This window comes from Bombina bombina, chromosome 4, assembly GCF_027579735.1.
Source record: "Bombina bombina isolate aBomBom1 chromosome 4, aBomBom1.pri, whole genome shotgun sequence".
Taxonomy (NCBI): Eukaryota; Metazoa; Chordata; class Amphibia; order Anura; family Bombinatoridae; genus Bombina; species Bombina bombina.
This window is the reverse complement of record NC_069502.1, coordinates 1,018,926,166-1,018,938,919: the sequence shown is the minus strand read 5'-3', so window position 1 is coordinate 1,018,938,919 and position 12,754 is coordinate 1,018,926,166. Positions and strand designations below refer to the sequence as shown.

At 36.3% G+C, this 12,754-nt stretch overlaps 1 protein-coding gene across 1 annotated transcript in view; it reads left to right on the top strand.

The window, feature by feature from the left end:
* PCSK2 (proprotein convertase subtilisin/kexin type 2) overlaps window positions 1-3,661 on the top strand; it is a 454,748-nt gene extending 451,087 nt beyond the window's left edge. The window contains exon 12 of the mRNA XM_053712119.1: window positions 2,641-3,661. Within this exon, the coding sequence (XP_053568094.1) occupies window positions 2,641-3,127 (487 nt within the window). The 3' untranslated portion in view covers window positions 3,128-3,661. The remainder of the gene's footprint in view (window positions 1-2,640) is intronic.
* The last annotated feature ends 9,093 nt before the right edge of the window (window positions 3,662-12,754 follow it).

Here is a 12,754-nt window from a genome sequence, read left to right as displayed (position 1 = left end):
AAGGCAAGAAACAGTCCCAAAGACTCCTTATAGCCTTTATTTGGACATAAACCGTCTTTGTAATCCGTTTTATTTCACTATTATGTCCACAGTACTGATAAAAAAAAATTGTACCTTTTGCCAAAGTTTCCAAGGTGGTGTTGTCCGGATATGATACCTTTAGTATCCAAAGCACGAAACCGGCTGTTTAAACCTGGCAGTTTACAATCCTTTAGAGAGCCAATACCGTAGCCAGTACCGTAGCCGCTACGGTATTGGCTGGTTTGTTCTGGTGACGTCATCCCACATTGGTGGGCGTGCAAATAGGATTGCATGGCTTTCGAGGACGCACAGTGTGAGGAGCTGGACACGGCTCTCTAAAGGATTGTAAACTGCCCGGTTTAAACAGCCGGTTTCGTGCTTTGGATACTAAAGGTATCATATCCGGACAACACCACCTTGGAAACTTTGGCAAAAGGTACAAATTTTTTTTATCAGTACTGTGGACATAATAGTGAAATAAAACGGATTACAAAGACGGTTTATGTCCAAATAAAGGCTATAAGGAGTCTTTGGGACTGTTTCTTGCCTTATTAGCTTGCCATACAAGCTTTTAGTTATAACAACGTTTTTTAAGAAGTATTTTAAGAAGTTATTACATTTCCCTACAAGGGAGATAGTAGGGTTAGGAGACTGTGTGTAATACAATATCTGTATATGAAAGTACACATAGAGTGTTTTTTATATTCATGCATGAATTTTTTGTTTTGTGTTTTTTACATTCATTATAAATAAATCATATGTGATTTTAAATATCTGTTACTCATTAATTCAACACATTCTTCTATATTACCTATTAATTGTTTTTATAAACTTTTGCTTTTTTGCACCTTATATCACAGCTGGTCTATATTGCTGTGATAATTTTTATAGCCACTTTTTTATCGAATTATCAAAAATATATGGATTAGAGACTACTCATTATTTATATATAATTCATTTTTAAACTTTAAATTTTAAGCCATTATAACTAGCATTTTGGCACTTTACATTGTCTGCTTTTTTCTTTGTTATAATAAAAAGACAATGCAAAAGCACTTTCAAATGAGTAGTAGATTTATTTCTGACAAATTTTAAATTTAGTTATATTTTCCTTCCCACTGCATCATGTAACAGCTATCAGCCAATCAGAAAATGTGCAAAAAAATAAATACAAATATTGTGCACATTTAGATAATGTTAATTGGAAAGTTGTTTAACATTGTGAGATCTATCTCAATTATGAAAGTTTAATTTTGACTTAAGTGTACCTTTAGAGGGCATGGTAAGAGAGTTGAAAATGGACAACATACATTTTTTTATCAGTGCAAGGCAAACATGATTTGAGATTTGATGTTGTCAGTGTTTTCATTGAAATAGGTGGTAAGATTGTTATTTAATGGTGAAAAAGCCAAGACTTAAATATGGCAAATAAATACTTGAGCTTTGGTTGACAGGTTACATGTGAGAGAGGAGAATTGTGAGAGCTACAATGTACAATAGCTGCTTAAACTTCTGGCAGACAAAATCAATATTTGAACAATACATTCTCTGCTGATACTAATACATTTAGCAACATATTTGGAGAAGGTAGCCAAGCTGTTATTTTGCCAAATATTATACTTTTGGGTCATATCTTTTATAAGTAAATGTTTAGGCATAAAAAGGTAATAATGTTTGTGTTGAGTTTATGAAGATTTCTGTGAGTTTAAGTAAGAATAACTTTTATTTGTCAGTAAAGCTGGAGGGATTGGTTCAAAAGGTGATGAGATCTGTGAGGTCTTGACAACTTATGTAATAAAAAACCCTTGATTTTGTTGGTCCATTAACCCTTTAATGATGGAATTATTCTGTTATAGAACAATTGAGCAAACTGAAGTTGTGTCCTTAAGGGGTTAAATTATCACAATCTACTTAAGGAACATATATACAGTATGCTGTGTATATATATATATATATTTAAAATTAAAAATAACATTTTCCTGTATGTGAAGAATATTGGAATGTAAAACACATGATTAAATATTATTATAGAACTATTATTTAGAAATATACAGTATATATATATATATATATATATTATAGTCCTTGGTAGTCAAATACATGGCCGTATACCATATACCTTGGAACCCTTATAAAATATTTTATTAAAGGGACACTGAACCTAAATGTTTTCTTTCATGATTCAGATAGAGCATGCAATTTTAAGCAATTTTCTAATTTACTCCTATTATCATTTTTTCTTTATTCTCTTGCTACCTTTATGGGTTCAGTAGTATCCCTTTAATGTTTATGTAAATAATTTTTATCTGGTAGTTTTTATATGAGTGTAACTGTTTATTGTAATGTATTTATGCTGTGTTTGGTGCAACTTTTTTTTACCCCCTTTTTCTCTCTATTCCTATACGCAAGGTCTTTAATTCAATCAAGCACAAGCACGTTAAATCAAATTGAGCAAACGCGTTTACTTTCAACTTGTAATATGCTCACAAATTTACACGCCCACGATATCATTTAGTAGAATCATAATTTTTTACTGGTATCACTTTAAATTTTTTTTTTTTTTTTTTTGGTATTCATACAATTAAAAAAAACTTGATTTATTGTTCTTTTTTTCCTTAGGAGCATCCCTTCAAATGGAAAGTTAATCCTTACACTGACAACAGATGCTTGTGAAGGAAAGGAAAACTTTGTTCGTTATCTTGAACACGTTCAAGCAGTTATAACTGTGAATTCTACAAGGCGAGGAGACTTGAATATTAATATGACATCTCCAATGGGAACTAAGTCTATTTTATTAAGCCACCGTCCTAGAGATGATGATTCAAAAGTGGGTTTTGATAAATGGCCATTTATGACCACACATACATGGGGAGAAGATCCAAGAGGGACTTGGGTTCTTGAAATAGGTTTTGGTGGGAACAGACAAGAAAAAGGTGTATTGAAGGAATGGACTCTTATGTTGCATGGAACTCAAAGTGCCCCCTATATAGACCAAATAGTTAGGGATTATCAGTCAAAATTAGCAATGTCTAAGAAAGAAGAGCTGGAAGATGAACTGGATGAAGCCGTTGAAAGAAGTCTAAAGAGTATTTTAAGCAAGAACTAATACTATCCTGCATGCCTGTCTTAAAAAATCTTTTTACGATTTTTCTGCATATCTTTATATCACCTAAATTTCTGTATTAGATATAATTGCTTCTCTGAATCATGAATTTATAGCCATTTATTCCTTTATTTAAAATCAAATAAATAAATATATATTTTTGCAGTGAAACCCCAAATGCCAATAAGTAAAATTCAAAATGTATGATCTGTTACAGTGTATTTTTTCTACAAATTATTCTACTTAAGTTATTATTATTTATAGTTCAGTGAATAAGTGGGTATAATATTTGTGTTGTAAACTTGGAAATAATTTACCCAATATAACTGAAAATTTTGATATTAAGAATTAACTAGCCCAAATATGTTTTGTTTGCCAGTTATACAATAAAAACTAATAGAATAGTTTAAAGATATGAGTTTCATATGAACATTTTGGGAATATAATATTTAAGTATTAAAGCACAATATTTATATTTCCTTTTATATTCAATTATAATTATGGAAGTAAATTTAGTAAATTTCACATTTTACATGTGTGCACATGTATGTGTATGTGTGTTTCTACATATATACATATATATATGTGTATATTATATATATATATATATATATATATATATATATATATATATATATATATATATATATATATATATATACACCATACTTTCATGGCAAAAAAACATTATGTCAGAATAAAAAATATCTGATATATTTGTTGAGATTTTAGAAATAGGGAAATGTAATGTAATTTGGAAATATAATTGTAAACCAAAGGAAATTATATGAGTGTATGTGTGTCACTATACATATAAAAACACACTTGAACAGGACAATGTTCAAAATACACATAAGTGAGTATGTACTAGTTATTATAAGAAAGATCAATAATTTTTAAAGCAATCATCCTATGTGTTGGCTTTTAGCCTCAAGTCACCTCTGTGTGAATTTTAGATTATTATGTACATTATTTCGTATTGCAATCTTGTAATCATGCAGCTTTATGTCAAAACATTAAAAATGTCTTATATAGCAACAATTTTTAAAAATGTTTGTTTATATTTCTTAGATATTATGACTACTTTTCTTGAATTTAAATAAACAACATTGCAAATTTATTTGATACATACAAAGACCTTGGCCTTTATGGTAATTAATGCTTTTTGTTTTTTATAACGGAGATTGGATGACCCAAACACTCACTGTTTGTTTAAATGCCTGGGTGCTCTCATATAAGTAAATAGATTCATTCAGAGAAGAAGAGGCACTCTCAGTACTTTGTGTTGATACAACATTTTGAACGAAATAATAAAGTATCAAAGAAAATAATTGGTCTTGAAAAAGGTCCCTGCGTGACCTGGATGAAAAAAGAAACTGAAATAAAAAGTTGAAGTAATTGTATCAACACTGTGAGGCCCATTTATCAAGCTCCGAACGGAGCTTGAGGGCCTTTGTTTCTGGCGAGTCTTCAGACTCGCCAGAAACAGCAGTTATGAAGCAGCAGTCTAAAGACCGCTGCTCCATAACCCTGTCCGTCTGATCTAAGCAGGCGGACAGGAATCACCACAATTTAATTGACAACTCCCTACTGGCGGCCCATTGGCCACGAGTCTGCAGGGGGCAGCGTTGCACCAGCAGCTCTTGTGAGCTGCTGGTGCAATGCTGAATGTGGAGAGCGGATTGCTCTCCACATTCAGCGATGTCTGTTGGACCTGATCCGCACATTGTTATCCTGTTCTATGGTGATTTACCACCTGGGTGCAACTTTTTAGCCCAGTAATGCTTTTCACAGAGTAGAACTTTCCTGTAGTGTATCAGTCTGATCCCACCTATCACTCCAGCGCCAAAATACCATGCAATTCCTCTCTGAACAAGGAACACTGCAACCCCAGGCGGGATCAGACTGATATACTACAGGAAAGTTCTACTCTAAAACTCTAAAAAGTTGCAATACCAACAATGGTATTGAGCTGGTTGTTTGTTCCTGTGAGTGCACTTCTCTCTGTGTGTATTTAGTCTCCCTATGGGAAAAAGGGGAAACCAGAGGTGGACTCCTTGCACAGTGTGCTAAGAGGAACACTGCTACACCTCACTGACGAGGCCCAATGAAGGCCGAAATGATCGTCTGGGGTTGCTGTGTTCCTTGTTCAGAGAGGAATTGCCTGGTATTTCGGCACTGGACTGACCATAATAGGCGGGATCAGACTGATATACTACAGAAACGTTCTACTCTGTGAAAAGCATTACTGGGCTAAAAGAAGTTACACTAAGGTGGTAAATCACCATAGAACAGGCTAACAATGGTATTGAGCTGGTTGTTCATTCCTGTGAGTGCACTTCTCTCTGTGTGTGTGTGTGTGTGTATATATATAGCCTCTGCCGGGGTGCAACTCAAAGCATAAACAATAGTGAAAAAAAGAGGCACTCTACGATCTTGAATCCAACATGATGATTTTACTGTAAAATGTTTCGGGGTTTCACCCATCCTCACATAACTGCATCCTTCTTTTGCTATATATATATAAATATATATATATTGTATGTATACATATATATATATATATATATATATATATATATATATATATATATATATATATAGAGAGAGAGAGAGAGAGAGTAGATGGTTTTCTAATAGCGCTTCCAAAGGGAGTAATCCAAATACATGTAGTGAAAACTCCAGTGTTTGACTTCCATACGTTTTTCTTTTTCCTTCTCCTTCTAGTGATGAGCCGACTCCAAAGATCAGGATTGTAGGAAACCCTCCTTCCCACGCACTGTATCACTAACAGTTATTATTATTTGTTCCCTATAAACACAGTACTAATATAGGAATTTATTTTTCCTTTTTTCACTACATGTATGTGGATTACTTCCTTTGGAAGCACTATTAGAAAACCCTCTACTCTATTCATTTAACTACAATTTTTCTCACTGAGGTGAAGGTGAGAATCCCCTAATAGCAGCACCTAGGGCAGACTTCATCTATATAAATATATTGAAGTTCATTTTCTGCCGCTATTTCTACCTCCTCTACATTCCATATATTTATATATTGTATCTCTTTAATTACTTTTTATTAGTTAGTGCTCTGTACAGACTAAAGAGATGCAGAGAAAGAGAGAAATGTATTATAAATAATTATAGAATTAAGAGAGTTATACCAGCTTTCAAAATCATCTTACATTTTTGTTATACCTGGCAAATATTGGTTTATGACTTAGTATATATATATTTTTTTGTACTGGATGTTCTATTTTGCTTTTTATTATTTTGAATAATATCTGTATCACTTATGTCCGTCAAAATAATAACAAGAATTGCTAGTTGAAAAAAACAAACTGAAACCCTCAGAATTTGAAAAAAAAAAAAAATTCTGAAAATAATTTGAACTCCCACTACTGGCATAAAGGTGCTTAATCTTCAAGTGACAAATTATAGTTTAATTTACATTTTTTAAACTTGAATTAAAATGTCTATCAGTATAAGGTTGATTTAATATTTGTGAATATTCTGCATTAAAATTGCTTCAGAAAAACAACTGTATTATGTAATGGCAGGGGGGACTTTTGCAGTATAGTAATCTAGGGAATAAGGCAACATATTGAGATGCACTCTTATTTTATCTAGTCACATTAATGTTACTGCATTTAGCATTTGTGAAAATGGACTGCTGATTATTTACAGTGTAGAGAGTGCCACCTATAGATGAGTTGAAGAAATGCATACATGCAATTCTGTTAAATCTACTCAGCTAGATTACGAGTTGTGCGTTAAGCTTAAAAAGCTGCTTTTTAACGCCCGCTGGTATTACAAGTCTTGAATGTACAGGCTCACCGCTCACTTTTTTGGCCAGACTTGGAAATGCCGCAAATCCACTTACGTAAATTGCGTATCCTATTTCTTCAATGGGACTTGCATAGCGCCGGTATTACGAGTCTGCCAAAAGTTGAGCGGTAGACCCTCTCCTGTCAAGACTGGTACCGCATTTTAAAATCAGTAGTTAAGAGTTTTACACTACAAAGCCGTAGCATAAAACTCTTAACTAAAGTGCTAAAAAGTACACTAACACCCATAAACTACCTATTAACCCCTAAACCGAGGCCCTCCCGCATCGCAAACACTTAAAAAACATTTTTAACCCCTAATCTGCCGAACGGATATCGCCGCCACTATAATAAATATATTAACCCCTAAACCACCGCACTCCCGCCTCACAAACATTAGTTAAATATTATTAACCCCTAATCTGCCATCCCTAGCATCGCCGACACCTACCTACATTTATTAACCCCTAATCTGCCACCCCAACGTCGCCACCACTGTACTAAAGTTATTAACCCCTAAATCTAAGTCTAACCCTAACCCTAACACCCCCTAACTAAAATATAATTAAAAGAAATCTAAATAAAAATTACTATCATTAACTAAATTATTCCTATTTAAAAATAAATACTTACCTATAAAATAAACCCTAAGCTAGCTACAATATAACTAATAGTTACATTGTTGCTAGCTTAGGGTTTATTTTGATTTTACTGGCAAGTTTGTATTTATTTTAACTAGGTAGAATAGTTAGTAAATAGTTACTATTTAATAACTGCCTATCTAAAATAAATACAAATTGACCTGTAAAATAAAACCTAACCTAAGTTACACTAACACCTAACACTACACTATAATTCAATTAATTCCCTCATTTAAATACAATTAAATACAATTAAATAAAATTAGCTAAAGTACAAAAAACAAACAAACACTAAATTACAGAAAATAATAAACAAATTACAAGATTTTTAAACTAATTACACATAATCTAATCCCCCTAACAAAATAAAAAAGACCCCCCAAAATAAAAAAGCCCTACCCTACACTAAATTACAAACAGCCCTTAAAAGGGCCTTTTGTGGGGCATTGCCCCAAAGTAATCAACATTAAAACCCACCACCCACACAACCAACCCTACTCTAAAACCAGTGATGTGCGGTGACATCAGAGGCTGGTGAGGCAGTGGCTAGGATACACCTTCATTCTTTAGATATCCTTTGTTGAAGAAATAGCAATGCACATGGGTGAGCCAATCACATGAGGTATCTATGTGCAGCCACCAATCAGCAGCTACTGAGCATATTTAGATATGATTTTCAACAAAGTATATCAAATGAATGAAGAAAATTATATAATAGATGTAAATTGGAAAGTTATTTAAAATTGCATGCTCTTTCTAAATCATGAAAGAAAACATATGGGTTTCATGTCCCTTTAAATGGTGTCTTGGAAAACTGGTCAACTTAGTAAACATCTGATTTTAGTCTAAAGGATTGTAACTCTTGCCAGATAACAAAATGCTTGCTCTGATTATGAAATCTAGAAATCCAGGCCCGTTAAAATATATGTTTGAAACATACTTTTTACTTTTAATGCTGCAAATTATGCTTATAGATTCCTTCATTATTCAATAAATATAAAAATGTCTTGATCCAGTGGTGGTTGGTGAAATTTAAAGATAGTGGGGTGCTTGACCCCACCCCTTTATATAAAGCCACACCATCAGATGGTACTACCAATTCATTAATTAAATAAAAGGTAGACAGAAACACAGATAAGCACTCAGGGGGAGAGGTAGAGAGAGATGGGGGAGAGGGAGAGAGACACAGAGGGTTAGAGAGAAAGAGAGAGAGACACAATCACACACAGAGGGTTAGAGAGAGAGAGAGAGAGAGACAGACACAATCACACACAGAGGGTTAGAGAGAGAGAGAAAGCGAGAGATACACAATCACACACAGAGGGTTAGAGAGAGAGAGAGAGAGAGAGAGAGAAAGAGAGACACAATCACACACAGAGGGTTAGAGAGAGAGAGAAAGAGAGAGAGACACAATCACACACAGAGGGTTAGAGAAAGAGAGACACAATCACACACAGAGCATTAGAGAGAAAGAAAGAGAGACACAATCACACACAGTGGGTTAGAGAGAGAGAGACACAATCACACACAGAGGGTTAGAGAGAGAGAGAGAGAGAGAGACAATCATACACAGAGGGTTAGAGAGAGAAAGAGAGAGAGACACAATCACACACAGAGGGTTAGAGAGAAAGAAAGAGAGACACAATCACACACAGTGGGTTAGAGAGAGAGAGACACAATCACACACAGAGGGTTAGAGAGAGAGAGAGACAATCATACACAGAGGGTTAGAGAGAGAAAGAGAGAGAGACACAATCACACACAGAGGGTTAGAGAGAAAGAAAGAGAGACACAATCACACACAGTGGGTTAGAGAGAGAGAGACACAATCACACACAGAGGGTTAGAGAGAGAGAGAGAGACAATCATACACAGAGGGTTAGAGAGAGAAAGAGAGAGAGACACAATCACACACAGAGGGTTAGAGAGAAAGAGAGAGAGACACAATCACACACAGAGGGTTAGAGAGCGTGAGAGAAAGAGAGAGAGACACAATCACACACAGAGGGTTAGAGAGAGAGAGAAAGAGAGACACAATCACACATAGAGGTTTAGAGAGAGAGAAAGAGAGATACAATCACACACAGAGGGTTAGAGAGAGAGAAAGAGAGAGAGACACAATCACACACAGAGGGTTAGAGAGAGAGAAAGAGAGAGAGACACAATCACACACAGAGGGTTAGAGAGAGAGAAAGAGAGACACACAATCACACACAGAGGGTTAGAGAAAGAGAGACACAATCACACACAGAGGGTAAGAGAGAGAGAAAGAGAGACACAATCACACACAGAGGGTTAGAGAGAGAGAGAGAGACAATCACACACAGAGGGTTAGAGAGAGAGACACAATCATACACAGAGGGTTAGAGAGAGAGAGAAAGAGAGAGAGACACACAATCACACAATGAGGGTTAGAGAGAGAGAAAGAGAGAGAGAGAGAGACACACAATCACACAGAGAGGGTTAGAGAGAAAGAGAGAGAGAGAGATACACAATTACACACAGAGGGTTAGAGAGAAAGAGAGACACAATCACACACAGAGGGTTAGAGAGAGAGAGAGACAATCCCACAAAAAGGGTTAGAGAGAGACAATAATACACAGAGGGTTAGAGAGAGAAAGAGAGAGAGACACAATCACACACAGAGGGTTAGAGAGAGAGAAAGAGAGAGAGACACAATCACACACAGAGGGTTAGAGAGAGAGAGAAAGAGAGAGAGACACAATCACACACAGAGGGTTAGAAAGAGAGAAAGAGACACAATCACGCACAGAGGGTTAGAGAGAGAGAGAGAAAGAGAGAGACACAATCACACACAGAGGGTTAGAGAGAGAGACGCAATCACACACAGAGGGTTAGAGAGAGAGAAAGAGAGAGATAGTCACAATCACACACAGAGGGTTAGAGAAAGAGAGAGAGACACAATCACACACTAAGGCTTCTATTTAACAAGGTCTGGCGGACCTGATCCAAAAGTGTGGATCAGGTCTGCCAGACCTCCCTGAATACGGAGAGCAATACGCTCTCCATATTCAGCATTGCACCAGCAGCTGACAAGAGCTGCTAGTGCAATGCCGCCCCTTGCAGACTCGCGGCCAATGGGCCACCAGCAGGGGGTGTCAATCAACCCGATCGTACTCGATCCGGTTGATTTCCAGTGATGTCTGTCCACCTGCTCAGAGCAGACGGACAGGTTATGTAGCAGCGGTGTTTGTGACCGCTGCTTCAAAACTGCTGTTTCTGGACGAGTCTGAAGACTCGCCAGAAACACGGGCCGTCAAGCTCCTTTCGGAGCTTGATAGATAGGCCCCAGAGGGTTAGAGAGACACATAAGGGATGAGAGAGTCAGAGGGGGAGGAAGAGAGACAGAGAGAGAAAGAGAACATGAGGGAGAACGACACAAGGAGAGAGATCATTGATAGATAGATAGAGAGAGAGACACACACACACAAGATAGCGTCCCTTTAATTCCGATTGGCTGATAGAATTAAGGTACAAAAAATCCTATTGGCTGATGCAATCAACCAATAGGATTTTTTCTACCTTAATTCTGATTGGCTGATAGAAGTCTATCAGCCAATCGGAATTGAAGGGACGCCATCTTGGATGACGTCATTTAAAGGAACCTTCATTTAGTGTTAGCCGTCGGATGAAGAGGATGCTCCGCGTCGGATGTCTTGAAAATGGACCCGCTCCACGCCGCATGGATGAAGATAGAAGATGCCGTCTGGATGAAGACTTTTGCCCGTCTGGAGGACCACTTTGCCCGGCTTGGATGAAGACTTCTCCCGGCTTTGATGAGGACTTCGGCCCGGTTGGATGAAGACTTTTCCCGGTAAGGTGATCTTCAAGGGATTAGTGTTAGGTTCTTTTAAGGAGCTATTGGGTGGGTTTTAGAGGAGGGTTGGTTGTGTGGGTGGTGTGTTTTAATGCTGGGGGGGATTTGTAATTTTTTTTACAGGTAAAAGAGCTGATTACTTTGGGGCAATGCCTTGCAAAAGGCCCTTTTAAGGGCTATTTGTAATTTAGTGTAGGGTAGGGCTTTTTTATTTTGGGGGGCTTTTTTATTTTGTTAGAGGGATTAGATTAGGTGTAATTAGTTTAAAAATCTTGTAATTTGTTTATTATTTTCTGTAATTTAGTGTTTGTTTGTTTTTGTACTTTAGCTATTTTTATTTAATTGTATTTAATTGTATTTAATTTAGGAAATTAATTGAATTATAGTGTAGTGTTAGGTGTAATTGTAACTTAGGTTAGGTTTTATTTTACAGGTACTTTTGTATTTATTTTAGCTAGGTAGCTATTAAATAGTAAATAACTATTTAGTAACTATTCTACCTAGTTAAAATAAATATAAACTTGCCTGTAAAAATAAATCCTAAAATAGCTACAATTAACTATTAGTTATATTGTAGCGAGCTTTGGGTTTATTTTATAGGTATTTAGTTTTAAATAGGAATAATTTAGTTAATGAGAGGAATATTTATTTTGATTTCTTTTAATTATATTTAAGTTAGGGGGTGTTAGGTTTAGGGTTAGACTTAGGTTTAGGGGTTAATAACTTTAATATAGTGGCAGCGACGTTGGGGGCGTCAGATTAGGGGTTAATAAATGTAGGTAGGTGGCGGCGATGTTAGGGCCGGCAGATTAGGGGTTAATAATATTTAACTAATGTTTGCCAGGCGGGAGTGCGGCAGTTTAGGGGTTAATATGTTTATTATAGTGGCGGCGACGTTGGGGGCGGCATATTAGGGGTTAATAAGTGTAGGTAGGTGGCGGCGACATTGGGGGTGGCAAAGTAGGGGTTAATAAATGTAATGTAGGGTTCGGCGATGTTGGGGGCAGCAGATTAGGGGTTCATAAGTATAATGTAGGTGGCGGTGGGGTCCGGAGTGGCAGATTAGGGGTTAATAATTATAATGTAGGTGTCGGCGATGTCGGGGGCGGCAGATTAGGGGTTAATAAGTGTAAGATTAGGGGTGTTTAAACTCGGGTTCATGTTAGGGTGTTAGGTGTAAGGAGGATAGGTGAGAATTGGCGCTTATATCAACCCTAATGCCAAGTATAGAAGGGTCTCTCTCTAAGAACCCTGAGGAGGATAGTAGAATAATTTAAGCGGATATACTGGCGCTGAAAGCAGGGTAGTACACAAATACAATA